This window comes from Motacilla alba, chromosome 3 (assembly GCF_015832195.1).
Source record: "Motacilla alba alba isolate MOTALB_02 chromosome 3, Motacilla_alba_V1.0_pri, whole genome shotgun sequence".
Taxonomy (NCBI): Eukaryota; Metazoa; Chordata; class Aves; order Passeriformes; family Motacillidae; genus Motacilla; species Motacilla alba.
The window spans coordinates 74258207-74277560 of NC_052018.1; the positions used below are offsets into that span (position 1 = coordinate 74258207).

Sequence of the window (19354 nt, forward strand, 5' to 3'; positions counted from 1 at the left end):
ATTCTTTCTCCAAGTGAATGGCAGGTCCTCTCCTGGCAGGATGCTGGCAGCTGCTTAACTAGCAAGCTGGAGTCTTTAGAAGCAGCCACAAAGTAGAGCATAGACTAATTTTTCTCTTTATTTTTTTAAAATACCTCCTTTTCACCCAGCTGCTGGCAGCATGGATAGCTGTCTGCCCCAAACAGCCCGCTCAAGAATGTAACAGTGGTGTGACCTCCAAACTCAGCTTTATCCTGAGTAAAATACTCAGTACTTTATCCACTACTTCCTTCTGGCTTTCTGGATAAGCAGTTTCAGACTGTGCTCACGACTTCCTCCGTTTGCAACAGCACAGCTTGAGGTCTTGCTCTTCCTGAATTAGTACTTGTTACTGTGATTTGTTTACTAGTTTTGAATGTACACTACTAGCAACTTAGTAACAGTATCCACAATGCAGTGTAATAATTCAGTTGACACGAGCTACTCTCATTTAATCATGGCTTATTTACTGTCTACCATTTAGAATACTCCAGGGGGCTTGAAGTACATGTAATTTATCTTGGCCTCTGTAAAAGCTCCCATGGAGAGATTTCTGTTGCCTTGCAAGCTGCCAATTCCAGTTTCACCACAGCAGAGTTATTGTGACAGTGGCAAACTTCCAAATCAGTTTGGTTTGGAACTTCTTTTTTCTTCATTTCTACACCACACTTCCATTAATTGTCGGATGGTTTAACCTGTTAAAGTTAAATATGATCAACACTCTAAAAGTGACTCAAATTACATGAAGCTAAAGATCAGTCAGCATGTCCTAGTAAAGGTTTCTCTGGAAATGAAAAAGCACCCTACATTTTTTCCTATCGTGTCCTGTTAGATATATGCACTACATTTCTCTCACTGCCCATTTCTTATCCAAGCTTCTGATGCCAACTTTTTGTCCCAAGTGGAGCAGTGGCTTGGCTGCTACATCCTTAGTATCCATGAGACTAACATGGTGAGATGTTAGCAATCCTCTGGTATTCAAATACATGCATATTCAAGAAGAAAATATAATGAGTGCTAATATAAAGGGACTAAAATTCAGTCACAAACCACATGAAGTCTACCCTGCTGAACAGTTAGTCAGGGGCTGTCTAGCAGAGGAAGTGATCCTGAAGTGACCTGCAAAGCCAATAAATATTAAACAGCAGGATGCTTAGGACTTCTGACAAAGAAATTTAAGGAAGATAAAAGCTGGATGAAAATGAGACCTGGAAGTTCATAAATTAGGAAGCACTACACAAGTCTACAAATATATACATAATATATAAATACATATATAAATATATACATAAATACACCATTTGGTTACACAGAGTTTATGAAGAAGCCATCAGTACCATGTACAAACAAATCTGGAGAGAAAGCTCTACGTGTAGAGACACTTGCCTCTGCAGTGGACTGCCACAAGGTGAGTGCAATTCTGTCCAATGGTTCTTCTTAATCCCTGGCAGTAAAGTTTATGTGGAATTTTCTGGGTGGAAGGAGGATCAATTTACCTATTGGAAAGTGCAGCAAAACCAGTTACTCCCTAAGACAAAACAAGTAGGCACTGTTAACTGAGCATAAGCAGGGAGGTTGGACCAGCTGACCCACTGTGGTCCCTTCCATCCTTACCCATTCTGTGACTCTGTAATAATTTAACCCCAAAAGAGAACAGTAATTAAAAGCAGCTTGAGCATGGATTTCAAACTTCCTCTCCTATTGCTAATTTCTATTGATTAATCCTAAACAGAAGAGGAATTCACCAAAGAGCTGCCAGCAAATGAGCATGAAATGGACCTGTGATGTTTTGTCCCTTTTGTTATGTGTTGCTGTGTCTTAGAAGGACAGGAATTTACAGGTAAAGTGAAAAAGGGGCAGAGATTTAATTCTCTGGAGACACTACCATCTGCTATGAGGAAAAAAATTATTTCTGCTTACTGGACAATACTCTCACAACTGATGGAGAAAGTTGAACTAACTGGTAATGTGTGCTGTTATAACTGGGTTCAGATCCTCTGTTACACAAAGACAACTCCAGTCCACAATAAAAAAGATCTGACTTGGAGAAAAAATAAAACGTGACTACACTGTGCTCTGTGATATGATTCTCTTCGTACAAGCAGTAAAAACTTCGATTACATCTACAAAGTAATGACATCTATTTCAGGTCTGTCGTACATGTGCATCCTTTTGGTGTAAAATGACAAAACTCTAGGATAGTACAGAGACGACATTGCACTTTCAGACACTTTGTGCATGTTGCAACCACCAGAGGGAAATCTTGCACCAGACTGAGTGTGCAAATAAACTAAAATCAAAGCACACAGAGGATTTTTTAAAATGAAGCAATGAAAATAATTTTAGGCCTTAAAGAAACATGTGCTCTCTGAACAAATCTTAAGGGAGTCTTAAAAATGTAGCAGTGTCTCACAACAAGTTATGATATTAGATGTGAAATTTCAAAAGTTTGTACTCAAGGAACATTGTTACTTCTGTATATCCCACTGCCTACTAAACTCAAAATGAATCTCCTGAGTCTGGGATGAGTTTGGGGCTAAAAAGCCCAAATGGTTTCCAAATACATCCAAGCATCCAAGCATTCTTGTGTCAAGAAGACAGCAACAAAGATTTGCAGATAGTTTTTAAATTGGAGCACTTTTCTGTTTCTGAACTAGGTGATACCACACAATTGACTCAATTGTTTCATACCATGGCATCCACTTTTCCATCTTGAGTGAAGCTCACCTTGAGTGAAGTTTCCAAGACAAATGCTTTGCCTGTGCGCCTACAGCGGCTGTAGCAGACAACAACAGTAATAACGTGGGTACAGCTCACTGCAACAAAACTGACTTTCTGCCACTTACCACTAACCCCTACTTCTTTTACAAGATGGATTTCCATGAGCAGTACTACTTTCGCAGCTGGATCCTTGGTTCTTAATTAGGTAAAGGTATTTTAGAACCTCACCCTAGCATACTTTCACACAATGCTTATGTTTATGTAATAAGCTTAATGAGTTTTGCACAGTTGTACCATTACTACAAAAAACCCCAATATGTGCCTTTATGAAAATAAAAAGAAAGAACAGAAAAAAATGAACAGGAATTAAATCCTCTATTTCAAGCAATAAAGCCATCTTAAAACCATGATTTCCATGTCTTTCTTCAGTAACATGTTTTAAAACCAAATTACAAATCAACGGATATTTATAGAAAACCTGAGAGGGATAAAAATTGTTTAGAGAGAACAACAGCAATTGGAAATTATTTTTAAGGAATGCTGCCTCATGCAGCCTAAGACAAGAACAAGAGGTTAATGAAAACAAAGTAGAAAGTGTTTCCTGCATTGAAAAGTCTGTTAAAAAAACCCTGTTTTGTTGAAAATCCCAGAGCACACAATACTTTCAATAACAAACACTGTGCTCATGCCAAATTAACTCCAATGTAAAAAGTACATTGGGTTCTTCGATCTCTGTTTTCACTATTAGTATGTGTGGTGATATTGTTCTTTTGTATAAGAAGCTGTTTTTGAAATGTAAACCCAACACATATATCCACTGGCCTGAAAACACCACAGACTGCAAAAAGCTTCTGAACACAGTACTATTTTTACCAATGTTGTTATGAGCTGAATCCAGTTTAAATCTGAATCAGAAAAAAAAATACAAAGCTATTATGATTTTCTGTTATAATCTTATGAGAAAGATTGTTAATATACATTATCATTTGCCTGAAATACATTAATAATATGATTTTACCTTTCATAAATAAGTCTCTCTTAGAAATCAAACTATCAACCATAAATACTCATAATTCATGCATTGTTCCAAACAGTACATTTTCTGTATCTTAGTATTATTTTTTCCATTCTGTATTTCTGTAATTGAATACAGAACCTAGAATTTGCTTTTATAAAAACATCCTTGATCTAGCAAAAATAAAAAATAAATTACATGGGCTCGAAGCAAAACTTGGTCTGATGCCCACAAGAAATTCATTGGTTTAAATCTGAACAGCAAAAAGATGAGCAAAGAAAATCTAGAACAGCAATTAAAGTTCCAGTAGTAACTACTTTAATGGCTCCGTATTTTTGTAAAAGTTTTTCAGAAATGAGACCACAAATCACAATAAAAACAGTATCTGGATTATCTAATACAGGATAAGAAACAAATGAAAAAATTACCAGTTTTCTGGTAATTAGATAGCTTTTTACTTTATCATCCCTAACTATTAGATAGGACTAAGCACAAATACTTCAGAAATAATACTACCATGTTTTGTCCTGAAGCATCACAGCTGTCTGTGGTTGCCATAAATCCAGATCACATATTTTCTATTTTGACAAAAAACTTTCATTTCAGTGTTCAGCCACTGCTTCTTGTGGAAGAAGCTGTTGTTGTCTACTTTCCCTAATCCTCAGTGAATCACAAATTCATAAACTAATTCCAGTTGTTACATACTAAATACATTAAATAATACTATACATATTATTACATCAATTTGTATTGACTTTAATAAATATCTGGGAATGATAAAGCTACAGTAAAAGGAAATAAGAGCTTCAAAGACTTTGGTGGAAGAATATTAATTTGACTTGTTTAGCTGAGCCTTATATATATAGGCCAAATTGATAATATAATTTATAATAATTCAATATATATTTCTAACAAAAAGAGAGTAAATGTAAATGAAAGATGAAGATTTCATTAGAAATATGAAAGCTGCATCAGTATTTACAGTTGTTTTACATAATATCATCAATTCAAAGAAAACTGACTATGAATATCAGCTAGAAATTTGCACAGGCAATGGGTTTTTCAGTTTGTAGGGAAAGGGGCCTTGAGTTGGTGGATAAGCAGTTTCACCTTCAAAATAGCTTTTTAATTACTAGATTTTGTTTTCTAGAGTAAATAAAACTTAGATGATTTTTTCACTCAGGTTACACAAAGGAGTTCATTCAATCAAAAATGAAGAAATTGTTTTAAGGAACTCATCATAAAAGGAACTGAGCTATGCTCCAAATGGTGGAGAGAAAAGCACTGCTCAGTGGTAACATCATTACCACCAGGTCTTGTGTCATTCATCCACACTAGAGGAGGTGTAATTTAATTTCCTCTTCAGCCTGAAGGACATGCAGAAGACAAATAAGATCTACTGGTGTAGGAAAATTTGATGGTGAAATTTTCACCTTTTTTTTTTAGCTGTACTTAGCATAGATTTTCTGAGGAGGCTATGAGCCCTTAACTCACAAGGGGTAACAAAGGATTTGTACCAACTGCCATAGGAGGCAGTTGGAGGGAATTACCCTGCTTGGCAGCAGCATAAAATGTAGGTTAGGAACCACTTTCAGTGGTTTTGTGAAACCATTTCCTTGGCATTTGTTATAGTATCTGAAAACTAACCAAAAATGTCAAAATATTTTAGATGCTTCATGAGACAAACTGTTTTGACGATTTGAAACTGTTATCATTTTCACTTAATCTGAAACATTTTTTTTCAATCTTGTCCAAATTTTTAAAGATTCAAATACTATCTCTTGCTACTCTGTAGCAAGAAAATTTCCCCAGAATTTCCACAATTATAAATAACAAGATTACCCTACAAAGATCCAAAGCAGAGCTGTATCTGTTATATACTTAACCATCATTAATAACCTTCCATAGCAAGATGTTCTTCTCTAGACTTTTTTCAAGTTTCCCTTCAGTTTCCACTAATCGTCACCAAATGTTATTTACCTTGATGTATAATTTTAATTTTCTTTCCTTTGCCTTTCCTTCCTAGAAGCAAGGCACAGATGGCTCTGAACTTATCTGTCCACTTTGACTCTCTTGCAGGCTCACAAATTTATAGTGATCACTCCTCTAAGAAATGTAATATATAAATAGAAGAGACACCACATGAAATTTAAATTTCACCACGTGAAGTAAGTTGTCATTTGTTGTGGGGAGAAGAATAGTAAATCAGGTCCATTTTCATTATCATAAATATCAGAAAACAGATTTAGCTTTAGACTGTCTACACTGACTTTATTTAGCAGTGTGCACTGATGACCTACCTCCTTCTGAACTGCTAGAACAGGAAGCATCAAGCAGGGCCACCTAAAGCAGAATGGAACCTGCCAACAAGAAAGACCTTGTAGGCCCAGCCAATACCACAACCCAGTCCCAGTCCCCAGCTGGAGGAAGATATGAGTTGGCTTCTCAAAGCTTATCAGCCACATCTTCTCTGTGCAAGGCATGATGCAACACTGCATATGTCCTTCTCTCTTTAAATGTGGTAGGAAACAAGAACCTGTGCAAAACCAAGTCTTATCTTTCCAAAAATCCCAGATGGAATACCTGCAACGAAAAAGAAAATCTTACCGTATGTTTGTCATACACAGCTATGACAACATGGAGAAAATCATGATAAAATGCAGTATGCTTAGTAAGCTTTGAAATGTTGCTCTATAAGCATTAAAAGGAACATCAACTTCCCAGGGTCCTCTAAATCTGTGCTCTTTTCATGCCCTGAACTACAATATCAGCCCCAACTCATGAGCTGGTTCTGCTGACATGGCCACCAAAGGCATGATGCGAGCCCACCAGCCACATCCGCTGGCCAGCCTGCCACTATGGCCATCTCCTTCTGGACATTGAGCAGAGTAATCCTTCTCTTCCACTGTTTTTTCTCTGAACTGGTCTTTCTCTTTTATCTTTTGGTAGATTTCACAAAAAATGTCAAGAAGGTATTACATCTAAATTAAATTTCTATCTACCCACCCTTCCATCCTGTAGTTACCCTCAAAGTGTATGTAAAAAGGCTAGCATCCCACTGGCTGGAGCTGTGGTTCTCCCTGCACAGCAGCCCCTTGGGAGATGTGTTGAGTTTGTGGGGTCAGGTTTTGGTAGTGGGGGAGCTTTAAGCGTGGCTACTCTGAGAAACAGCCAGAAGCTTCTCCCACATCCAACAGAGCCAATGTCAGCTAGCTCCTCCAAGATGGACCCACTTCTGGCCAAGGCTGACCCCATCAGCCATGATAGTAATGCTAAACAGGAAAAGTTATTGGTACAGAAGCAATTGCAGATAGAGAAGACAGAAGTGAGAATATGTGAGAGAACCAACACTGCAGACACCAAGGCCAGCAAAGAAGGAGGGGGAGAAGGTGCTCCAGGCACCAGTGAAGAGACACATTTGCAGCTCATGAGGAAGACCATGGTGAGGCAGGCTGTCTCCCTGAAGCCTTCAGAGTTCCACAGGGGCTCAGAGATTCACCTGCAGACCCTGGCGGAGCCCCACATTAGAGCAGGTGGATGCTTGAAAAAACGTTGTGACTTTGTGACTCTGTGGGAAGCCCACACTGGAGCAGGCCCCTGGCAGGACCTCTGGCCCTGTGGAGAGAGGAATCCATGCGACCTGGTTTCTTGGCAGGACTTGTGACCTCACAGGGAACCCATGCTGGAGCAGCCTTTTCTTGAAGAACTGCAAACCATACAGAAGGACCCACACTGAAGCAGTTTCTGAAGAGCTGCAGCCTGTGGAAAGAACTCATGCTGAAGGAATTCATGGAGGACTGTCTTTTGCGTGAGGGACTCCAGGCTAGGGCAGGGGAAGGACTCCCTGAGGAGGAAGCAGTGGCAGAAACATGTGATGAACTGCCTGTAATCCCATCTCCCTGCTAGCTGTGGGGAGGGAGGTAAAGAATCAGGAACAAAGTTACATCTGGGGAGGAAGATGGGTGGGGGAAAGGTATTTTAAAGACCTGTTGTATTTTTTGTTATTTTCCTCTGATTTGGGCTGGTAATAAGTCCAATTAATTCTCCAAGTACCATAATAGCAATCAGTGAGTGATCTCTTCCTGCTCTTATATGAACTCATGAGCCTTTCTTTACATTTTTTTCTCCCCCGTCCAGTTGAGGAGGAGAGTGATAGAGAGGTGGATGCTTGGCAGCCAGACATGTTAAACCATCACCGGAATCCACCCTGTCCTCTACCCCCATCTTCACTAGGGACAGAGCACTCATTCATGGCAATCAAGATTTTGGCTGCACCTAAAGCAGCACTTTTGGCAAGGACTTGGCACCAGCAAAATTTGTGTTCCAAGTGCTGTTTTAGTCCCACATGTGTACCATGCTCCTCTTCACTCAGCAGGACTTCTCTCCCATATGCATTGGGGAGTAGCTGGGCGCATTTTCTACCTTTGAATGTCATTTCCAGTGAGTATTTTACCCTCACACAGTCCAAAAGCTGTGCTGTCCTGCCCAAGGCAGCTGTCCCACACCACCATTTCCAGCTTGCCTGGGTCCCTCACAGTTATGAGCGGCTGGCGACTGCGAGGCCCCAGGCTGACCCCTCTCCCTGGGGAAGGCCCAGGTCTCCCTGGGCGCAGGTCTTCCTGCTTCTTCAAAGTAAGACCCTGTTTTTTTCTCTTTCCCTGCCCTCCCCCCTGAGGGAGGATGCTCTTTCCACTAACCACTTCAGAAAGGTTATGGCACACTTTCTCCGCCCTCTCCTGGGGTCCATCAGCAAGTCACCACTGGTAGGACAGTGACAGTGCCCGGTCAGTGACTGTCCCTCGGCTGCTGTCTGGCCCCTGAACCCCATTGGGGCAGTGTTTGGGTTGTCGAGTGGCTGAAGGCCAATGCAGGCATGGCAGTGGGGTGGCAGGAGGAGGGGGATACACTTTGGAGCCTTGGAAGGTTGTGCCCAAGAGCCTCTGCAGCTGCTTCAGCTCTGAACTTCCCACCGTGAGACATACTCCCTCAGGGAGCCCACAATGGACAGACTGTTCAGGTGTGACAGATTTTGCATGGGGTAAAAGAATGTTTCATGGCGACACACATAGCACAGAACTCTTAGATATGAGGGGATTTTTTTCTTTTCAGTTACAACTTTTATTTGCTGGCTTCTCTTCCAGAAAATCATCATTGCTATGTACAGCAAATACATGCATCTGTATTTACATAATTTTCTATCATATTCTTGCAAAATTGCTATTCAGGTTTGATAAATATATGCAATCTTTATAATATCTGGTCCTGATATTTAAAAACCTGACACTGCAGTGGAAACAAGGATGCATTGTACCAGCCAAGGCAGTACTAGTTTCATGTGCCTTATTAATGATTTCCTCAAGGGATCTTCAGCTCCTGCTTCTGTCTACCTCACCATCCCACAGTGACTGCAACAGTGACAAAGCTCACTCAATAAGCAGAAGATCCACTGAGGATTTGCTGAAAAGTCAAGGCTAGGTAAAACAAAATGCATTTATTATAAATATTCCTATATTCATAGTGAGTCAAATACTGACTCAGTAAAAATTTTGGCTGAATTAAGTCAGATTCTGCTCTTTTTTTAGACAATAACTTCTAACTAATTTCTGAAACTGTATATATGCATATTTGAGCTGGTAAGTGCATTCCTAAGGAATCTCTGCTAGCAGTAGCTAAATACAAAGAAATGCTTCATATTTTGTCACAAATCAATCACATCCCAACAAATTGTGTTAGAATAATTGCAGTTTTATCCAGTTAGTTGCCTTTTAAAAAGTAGAGTGTGAATTTCAGCTAGAAGGAGGCAACTTTTTACAAAGAGATATTCATCAGGTTATCAGCTTTGTTGGATTCCAGCATCTGAATCCTGTGCCAAACAATGAGAGGAAACTCTAGCAAAGCTTCACTCTCTGATCAGAATAGCACTGGGCAAAGATTTCCAAGACCAAGCACCCAGATATGGCAGCAGTCCTGAGCCTGTTTTTTTCATTTTGTAGTTTGCATTCCTTGTCGTGCTTTGCTCAAATGCCATTTCTTTGGGTTAGTATTGTCACAATGTGACCTGTCTGCAATATAAGCACAGTGGAGAGCTACACTTCACTAGGATTTCCAGGTAGAAGTAATTAACAGAAACAACATGAAAGTAAGATAGAGCCTAGACATAACCTTATTCATTTACTTATTATTTTGGGATATTTCAATGTTGTAGGACAGATGAGATACAATTTTTCCTTACACAATGATGAGGATTCCTCTTTAAACTTTATTTTCTTTATAATTCCAAGAGGATATAGTTTAGAAGAGCATTAAGAGAAGTGACTAAGGCTTTAGTTTTACACAGGACAGTATTATTCCTTTATCTAAATTAATTTCTTAAATGGAGGTGTAGATTATTGGATCTCATTTAGAGGCGCTGGACAAGCTCAGTTGACTTGCTATCACATGCACAGTGACATTGGTTTTGGTTTCTTGGTGAGAAGAGTCCTTCACTACTAATGTTGTTCAAATTGTATTATATAGTAAAAGATGACCCATTGTCAGTCAGAATTTCACTAGTCTGTCTTGAATGATAAGTATCAGAGTTTGTCCTTGAACTACGTTTATTGTCTTTCTTGTGTCTCTTACACCATAGCTCCTTCATTATCTTCACAAAATAACTTCTGAACTTCACTCCAATAAATGCATAGAGCACAGGGTTCACACAACAGTGTAAAAATGCTATGGCTTCAGTGGTGTATTTTGCGTAAGCCATTATCTTGTCATTGTCACAAGATTTGTCAATCTTGCCCATGTTGACAGCTATTATGAGAAGAACAATGTTATAAGGTACCTGGCAAACTAGGAAAACAGCTACAATTAATACAATCACACGAATTGCTTTGTTTCTTTTGGAATTCTGAGCTTGTTGTAAGGATTTGACAATGAAGGTGTAGCAAAAAACCATGAATATGAAAGGTATAAAAAATCCAAATGCAACTTGTAGCCATAGCAGCAGCGATTTCAGCATTGTGCTTTCAGACACTCTGGCAGATCTGTGATCACAAATCTCTTTGGTTTCATTCATGGAGAAGCTGTAACTTTCACTGTACAGAAAAGAGGGACTAGAGATTAAAATTGATGATATCCACACAGCCAAACAAATGAGTTTACTATGTGCGAGAGCCCTCGCCCTGAGTTTAAAGGACTTTGTTGCCTGTACGATAGCAATGTACCGGTCCACGCTGATAAAGGCCAAAAGCAGTATGCCACAGCTGAAGTTGACTGCATAGATACCTCTAGTCATTTTGCAAATAAAATCACCAAAAATCCATTCATCAGCAGCATAATTCACTGCCCACAGTGGAAGAGTAAGAACAAACAGTATGTCTGCTATGGCCATGTTGAAGAGGTACACATCCGTCATGGACTTGGCTCTTTCATATAAAGCGAAAGTCATCACCACAAAGATGTTGCCAAAGAGGCCGATGATACAAATTAATGAATATGCAACTGGCAGAAATGCTTTTGTGAAGTTCCTGACTTCCAGCTTAGAACAAGGTGGCATGATCAGAGAAGCATAGTCTGAATAATAGGGGTAATCTGTGGAACGAGGGTCTGTCTGTAGAAAAGGAGAACACCAGTTAACACACAGATGTTAATCTTTAATCCCTGCATGGTAGAGACGTGATAAATAACTGACCACACATTTAAATTACAAACAAATTTAAATTACATTTTTAAATTACAAATTTAAATTAAATGCATTTAACACTACAGACAAGGCTTGTAAGAACTATCTAGGAAATTTCATAAAATCATACTTAAATACGAATGTGGAAATAATCCTTTTGGATATCCCAAAGGCCTTCATATTTAAATATATTGTGCAGAAAAGACAAGTCTGCTGTCACAGAAGACTCCACAGTGTAAAAGTCTGAATTTGAATTAGGGGTCTAGTCTTCTTTTACCATCACACAAGGCAAACAGGTCTTCTAGCATGCTATGTATTTCATACTAATATAGCTTGACTAAATCAAGCCCAAAAATGATTACTTGTCTCCACTCAGCTAGAGAGGCCATCTGTGATAGCTAGCCTGACATTCACCTGCACCACAAACACCACACCTGTAGTGAAAATCCAATAAACAGTATGCTTTGACAATGAACTCTGCTATCAGAAACATCTCTTCAGATTTTCACTCCTGAAATTACAGTGTTTGGATCTGCAGCCTCAAGGAACTGGGTCTTAGAGAATCATTGCTTTATTGATATACTAACATAGTTTATCAATTAGGTACTTACAAAATTCATTTTGGCAGTACACTTCTCAGAAAAATATGTTCAGAAGGACCTCAAAATATTTTCCCAAGTATTTCTGAAAAGAAAATAAAGTAGACTGAATCAGAAAACCAGCACAAGAAGTGTGAACGAGTAGAAAAACTAAATTGGAAATAAAACCTACTCAAAACAGACTCTCGTCACTGGAGCATATTAACAAATCACACATATCTACAAAATGTGCAGTTGTAGAAAGTGAATGGCTTTTATCAGTATTATTAAGAGCACAGACTTATATATTGAGTGTTTATTCACAGGTTAATAAATGATATATGAGAATATGTGACCACTGCTTCACGTTGAACTTGTGCATAAGAAATTAGAATAAATTAAATTTTACTTTGAGAACTTCTGTATGACAATGGCAATCCATGTATTGAGGGAAATATGGAAAATATAAACAGCACTCCCTTAGTATACTTCATAACAGTAATGCAACAATTTACCCTTTTTCCCCACTCTGACTCTTTATCAGTGTCTCAGCATTTTCAACATAACATTATTTGTCCTTTTTTATTACACCAGTGAAGTAGTAGAAGAGCAACAGAATAATAGCTTCTTGTAGTGGAAAGGATAGTACACAATGTATGAATAGACCGAGCACTGGTGTTTTGTCTTTGTTCAGTGCAAAGATTTACCACACAGTGTACAGCTCAGACAGCATGGAATGAAAAAAAAATTGTTTTCTTTATTACTGTGATACCTAATTGTTTTACAAGATGGGGCTTACTTAATTTGCACAACACCCTGTTGTGAAGAAGTATTACCACCTTTATTTAAAAGTGAGAATCTGAGTCATTAGAGTTAAGTATCACTTAAGATGTTCAGTTTGAGACATGTATCCCCCTCAACATCACTTCTAAGAGTACTTAATATTATGAAGGACTTCAGCTAGGTAAAGGATTAAATCCATTGACTGTTTGCATCCAGCAGAATCAGACTTCTGCAAATCAGATCACAGAGTCTAAAGTCACAGAAAAATAAAATGGGGAACACGCCGTTGGTGACCACATGCAGAAAGCTGGGCTTAAATAACTTGTGCTACCTCATACAGGAGATCATGGGCAGGAGATTTCATTCCTCAGACTCCCCTTGCATGAGTTCAGCCCTTCCCTTCTTTCCATTTGCTAGAGTCTGAGAACTGCACCTATCAGCAAAGCAGTGTTTAAGCAGCAATTTCAGTGACAGGATGACGTGAGGTCCCATATTTGTCAAGGCTGTGAAGAGCAGTTTTATCTAGAGTTTTTCTGCTTTTTGCTAGTTGTGTTACCAATTGGGAAGAGCACACGGGTCAGCTTTAAGTCTACAAAACCAAAACCTTCTTGTTTGGGAATTACCTAATATTGAAAACAAGAGAGATAGAATTTGTAAAAGTGGGGCAGATGAAGTCCAGATACAATGGGGAAATTGGGGGAGGGAAAGAACAGAACACTCTCTGAAAGCATAATGAGGATGACTCATGTGGGGATGCTGGCTCATGACAGAGGGCTGCAGCTGGGTAAAGACCTGAACTAAATGATGTAGCAAAGGCATCACAGCTTATCTGGATTTCCTGACCTTTAAACAAATCTTTAACTATCTCTCCAGCTTTGTCTGCTGGCTTTTCAAAACTGATTTTTAGAACTTGCAGGAATATGCCAGCCTGAAAGTGCTTGATCACCTTCTGAAGCAGATCTCAAAAAACTTAAAGGTGTCTCTCAGAAGTGCAGAGATGTATAGGGCAGGCAGGCAAGTTATGCAATTAACCAGGGGCTGTGGTCCCCTAGCCCATCTTTCCATGATTTTAGTCACTGTCTGCTGCTTTACACTTTCTGATCTCATCCAAAGACACACTCATGACCTTGCTTGGTGTTTCTGCTACCCTTTGTACTTGGCAGCTACAGTAGTTCTTCAGATGGACAGAATTAAAGGGGTACATGTCTAGGTTATTTTTTTAGAAACTGTTGTGGCAAGAAAAATACCATTCTAGGTGTCTGCCATTCATGTCTTTTTAAGACTGACATGGTTAAAATGTACAAAGAGAGTCTGGCAGCATATCTTCTATCTAAAAGACACTCTTCATTCCACTTAGACAAAGCCACCCTGAAACATGAGCATAACATACAGAAGGAAGGTGATTGGGTGAGGGCATTTAGAAGAAAGGGAGCCATGGGTATTTCCCACAGCCTGCAAGGAGGGCTAAGAAGGGAGCTCTTTTCAGATGATTACTAAGAAAAGACTCTTTAGTTCGCAGAAGAGCTCAGCAGAGATCATATGGGGAACAACAAATACTCATCACAGGAGAGATGCATATTCTCCTGAGCCTACAGGAATTCAAAAAGGCACCACCAGCCACACACTTATTTACAAAATTACTTCTACTGTCCAGCAGAAGCTTCCTGAGGATGGTTAGTATGAGAGTTGTAGCAAAGGACTCAAATCAGAATTGCAGAGATCAGATTTAGACCTGATTTAAATCTCTTGAGCTGACTTCCTCTTCTGAATTTGAAACAGCATTCGCAGAAGTTGCTAAAAAGATGCACTGGCTGCTGAGGAAGTTGAGTCATAACTCTTATAAACACAATATCCTTTTCAATTTAAATCTTTCTAACAGTGTTTCAGTAGGCACCTTTATAATTGATAATCTGCTTATTTACATCTTTATTTAGCATTAATGTATTAGGTTAATACAAAAATAAATTTTCACACACACACACACATATATATATAAAATTTTAATATATATATGTATGATGGTGTGTCCTAACATTTGTTATTTACTACAATAGGGTAGCACATGTCTGTGTATGTGCACTCAAAACCACCTATGTTCTGAATATTAAATATACAAGCCTTGAATTTTTGAGCTTAGTATTTTTCCACTTTATCCACATCATCACATTTCACTATGAAAGCAGTGTGCAAGTATTCAAGCATAAGACTAAACCACAATCTTAAGAGCAAATACACTATTTGAATTATACAAACAGAACACAATGAATAAAGACAGACCTGGGGAAAAAGACAGATTTCTATGAAGAAAAAAATTTAGTCATTAAGTACTTTTAAGAGAAGTTTATCCTTGTAAGTAGAACCTCACTTACATGTTCAGTTTATATGTTTGCCAGGCATATACTCAGATTATAGATTACCTGCTTTATTTTAGTACTTACCCGATCTGAAAATCGTCTGAAGGCCAGGTGAAAGAGGATGTGTGTTTCTTTTGGCTGCCTCAAGCACATTTACCATCAGCCTCAACAAGAGTACCCTCTAATTTAGAAAACAAGAAATAACAGCATTAGTTAAAGGTACAGAGATAAATTGAAATAACCACCACTTCCTCCTCAAAAGCAAGAGCAATAACCTGTTTTTTATGTAAAGGAAAATGTTGCTGTGATAAAAAAATTCAAGCTGGAGGCAAATATGTTATTAATTTACTTATTAGTCTACCTACATAATGATATTATTTTTAAAATGATCAAGCTAGAATCAGAATCATAATAAGCAAGGTGTTAATTTTCATTGTGCTCAGAAATGTCCTGAATGATGACCTGGTTTATCAAAGGGTGCACTTAATGTCATGCAGATGAGTAGTTTCAAGATCAATCATTTAAATCAACAAGATTGCTTTGAGTAAAACTGTGAAATGAGACAAGTAATAATTACCAAATTGATTAGCAGCTGTTTTAGAAGAAAAAAAATAGTAATCTGTTATGTGCCAAGGTGCACACAACCCAAATGTTTGTCCAGATCTGTGAACAAAAAATGTGCAAATGCAGGTAGAAAAGTAAAATGTGGTTGCATTTGCCTGTTTGGCACAAACATTTGCTGTTCATTTTCATGCTGTTCAAGTCTGTTGCTAAAATTAGTTTGAATGAATTTTAATTTAATTTCATGATTCCTGAATTTTAAAACCTAGAAATGCTTCTTTTCCAGACCTGTGTTTGAACACAACTTATATGTTTGCATTAGCAGGAAGGAGAAAAAAAAAAAAAAAAGAGAAAAAAAAAAGGTAAAATGGCATAAATACAGACAGTCTTGTAAGATTCTAAGATATAATTAAATTAATAGAACGCTGGACCTAAAGAAATGCAGGATGACAGATGTTCTCCTCACTCACTTTTTTCCTAAACAGAGCATATCACAGGAGCAGTGGCTCCCTACCAGTTTAAGTTTGGTGCTCCTTTCCACTGACAACACCCAGTGAATGGAACAAAAATGCTGCCTGGTGTCAAAAGGAGAACTGGTACATTTAAAACACCATGTTGTAATGGTTCATAATCATCTAAGCAGGCACATGTCATTTTCTCAATGACTCATTTTCACAGGATCCAAGACTTCAGCTATTACCAAATACAAGTGCATGGAGCAACACAGAGGTATCTGAAATCCCTGAAATGAGAGTCTTGTTTTACTGAAATGTGCGTGCATATGTGGTGAAAGCGTGTTTTGATTGTTACTGCTGAACAGCAATCTTCACTGCTTGATGCATACAAAGCAAAAAAGTATGAAATCTATCTGTGATTCAAACAGGGTTACTATAAGTTTAATTTGGCCTCTTTATCGCTGTTGGGACTAAACCACTCCCTGTCATTACAGATCTGGAGCAGATTGTGATTAAATCCATAACATAGTTAAGACCTCAAAAATGGTTTTATAAAGTCCAGTGACATGGAGGAAAGAAGATGTGGGAGTTTCGGTGCAGAGACAAAAAAGTCAAGGCAGAAGTCCTCGTGAATCTTTCAAGGCATCCTTAATCACAATAAAGTACTCTTCACTCTTTAGTTATAATTTTATAGTTCATAACAATTTCCATCATTAAAACTTCACAGGTTTTTAGACCATCCTTTGAACCTTTCCTGAAAGGGGCTTTGGCTTTTCTTTTAACTGCATTTTTGTGCTGGTTTGCTAACTTGTTATTTGCATGTCAAATTGTAATAACGGCAATCTTCTAATTAACTTGAGATAAGGCTTGGCAGGTACTTTCTGGACATTCTTAGAAAGAAAACACAAGCTTCATTTTGAAATCTCCTCTCCCTCAAGTGCTGCAAGGCACAGTACATTTACTCCTGATAAACTGAGGTACATGTACTCCTTGTAGTAACATAGCTACATATAGCAGCCTTGATCCTGTTTGTAGAGAACTCACTTTGTGTAAACACTGTCTGAAGAAAACCACAGATTCCTGTTCACAGTCTCTGACAGTTTGAAACAAGAGCTCAAACCCTGTTAAAAGCAGCAAATTCAGAGTAGGAACACATTCTGTTGGTAATGTAATTTGCCGATATGTCATTGTGGGATATTTCACTGAAGCATTTCTAGTATTTCTTTCTCATAACTTGGGGAGTGAAGAGATGGATCTGTGCAATCTTTGTGCGTTGCACAAAGACAAATGTAACATATGGCAGTCATGTAACCAGTGGATAATGACAAACAGAAGTAGAAAATCCCTCTCCATTACAAAACCATCTGTGACTTCAAATCACGAAGTCCATCATGATTGTAATACATATTCAGACAAGCACTTCTAGTAACAGCTTCCAACATCTCTCTCAGACAACAACTTACCTTTGGAATACCAAGATTAGCCTGTGAAGAAACCAAATATTAGCAACATATTTTCATGGAATGAGAATCATCAAAATATTCATCAGATTTTTAATGCTTAATTAAAGATAAATCAGAGGCTGATCCTTTACAAAAACTATTGCTCACCTTTTCCCATGATCAGGTGCTTTCTAATTTAAATGTATCTTGTGCTCTTACTCTCTAATATATTCAACATTCAGCATAAAGAACAGTCTTTCAGAAGATGAAGAATTCACTGTGTGGTGAATTCCAAATTTACCACAAGGTACCTAGTCCAACTTACCTTTTCAACACAGTTTCTTTCAATCAGTCAGCCTTCTTTACAGGTGCTTTGTGCTTCACCTTCACACTGTGGCAAGTGGAAAAACTTGGTTCTTTTCAACACAACTGTTTGTTAATCTGTGTGTTAACTATTTTTGGTTCAAATGTTAGAGCTCCGAAAGGAAATCTGCTCTCGCTTAGCTAATATGGTAATTGTGGTTTTTCAAATCTCACCACATGTTAGTTTTCTGCCACCAGTAATTAAGGAAAGAAAATATTTAAAGATAAGGAAAGCTAAGCCACTGTCTGAGTTGTTCCAGAATCCACAAGTCTCTTCTGAAATGACAGAGTACATAATCTTTTTTAATTCTATAAGAAAGGCAGCATGCACACCTATGCTCTTCCAGCCTGATTTCATCTTCCTTCAGTTAAATTTAGATCAGTCTAATCTAATTAAAAAACCTAGCCATCAGCTGAAGTTCTAATCTTTTCATTATTCTTTAGGACTATAAAATGTAAATTATGTATTCATCTTCAAGTTGTTTATGTGGCCTATTTAATTTTCTCATCATGACCATCCTACATTGTCAATATGTATTTTTTTGTCTTCTATCAAAATTTTCTTCTTTTGTTTGCATCTAGCTTTTCACTTCTTGTCAAACATTTTTGTTGGTTTTAGTATTTCTGTATTTAGTTTTTTGTTCTCCCTATTTCTTCCTCTTTCTTTGTTTGGATTTTCTAGATTTCTCTTATTCCCATCTCTTGTTGTCTTTATAATTTCTCTTCAACATTACATTTTGTAATTCCCCTCACTTCCTTCCCCTTTGATCATTTTTGTTCCCCTTTTACCTCATTCCCATCTGCTTCCATTATCCCCTTGCCAGAGGCAGCCCTCCTCTCACATTCTGAGGTGTCAGTGACTGATATCCATCTCACACTGACCAGCATCCATCAATGTTTTTATCGCTTGGTCACCTCTGTCAAGCCAGTCAGGGAAGACAGAGCACTCCTAAAGGCCTTCTACAGGGTTGGTTTTTTTTCCCACTGGAGCAGCTAGGGCTCAGACATTAAATGGGTGGCATTGTAAACAGAGCACTTGGGAAGAAGCCTGCACAGTCAGCGCTCAGGCTTGCCTCCAGCCCAAGGTAGAAGGCTGTTTGGCAGGTATCACAACCCATCACTTCTCTTCCACCAATGCACTTGATATTTATCTTGAAAATGAAGTCAGGCTGAAAAAAAAAAACCTGATGGGGAAGAGTTTGCTGGTCGTGGTAACAATTCAGATGTGATTTCTTGTCAGACTAAACATGGAATTTCTGAAGGAGGAGCACAGTCATACTCAGAGCACTCCTCTGCTTCACTGCAGCATCACTTCTTAGAACCAGCTGAGCTCATAGCAGGCCTGAGTTCCAAAAAGAAGCATGAAGAGCAGTAAATGCATCCTCCTGTTGATAATCA

At 38.3% G+C, this 19354-nt stretch overlaps 1 protein-coding gene across 1 annotated transcript; it reads right to left on the bottom strand.

Annotated features, from left to right (window-relative positions):
* Positions 1-8856: 8856 nt before the first annotated feature.
* Positions 8857-18013, bottom strand: CCR6 (C-C motif chemokine receptor 6). The gene is made up of 4 exons (XM_038132625.1): positions 17919-18013; positions 15220-15316; positions 12032-12104; positions 8857-11348 (listed from the first exon to the last, which is right to left on the bottom strand). Exons 3-4 carry the CDS (start codon positions 12038-12040, stop codon positions 10263-10265), a joined length of 1095 nt encoding a protein of 364 aa, XP_037988553.1. The 5' UTR covers positions 12041-12104; positions 15220-15316; positions 17919-18013; the 3' UTR covers positions 8857-10262.
* Positions 18014-19354: the final 1341 nt, after the last annotated feature.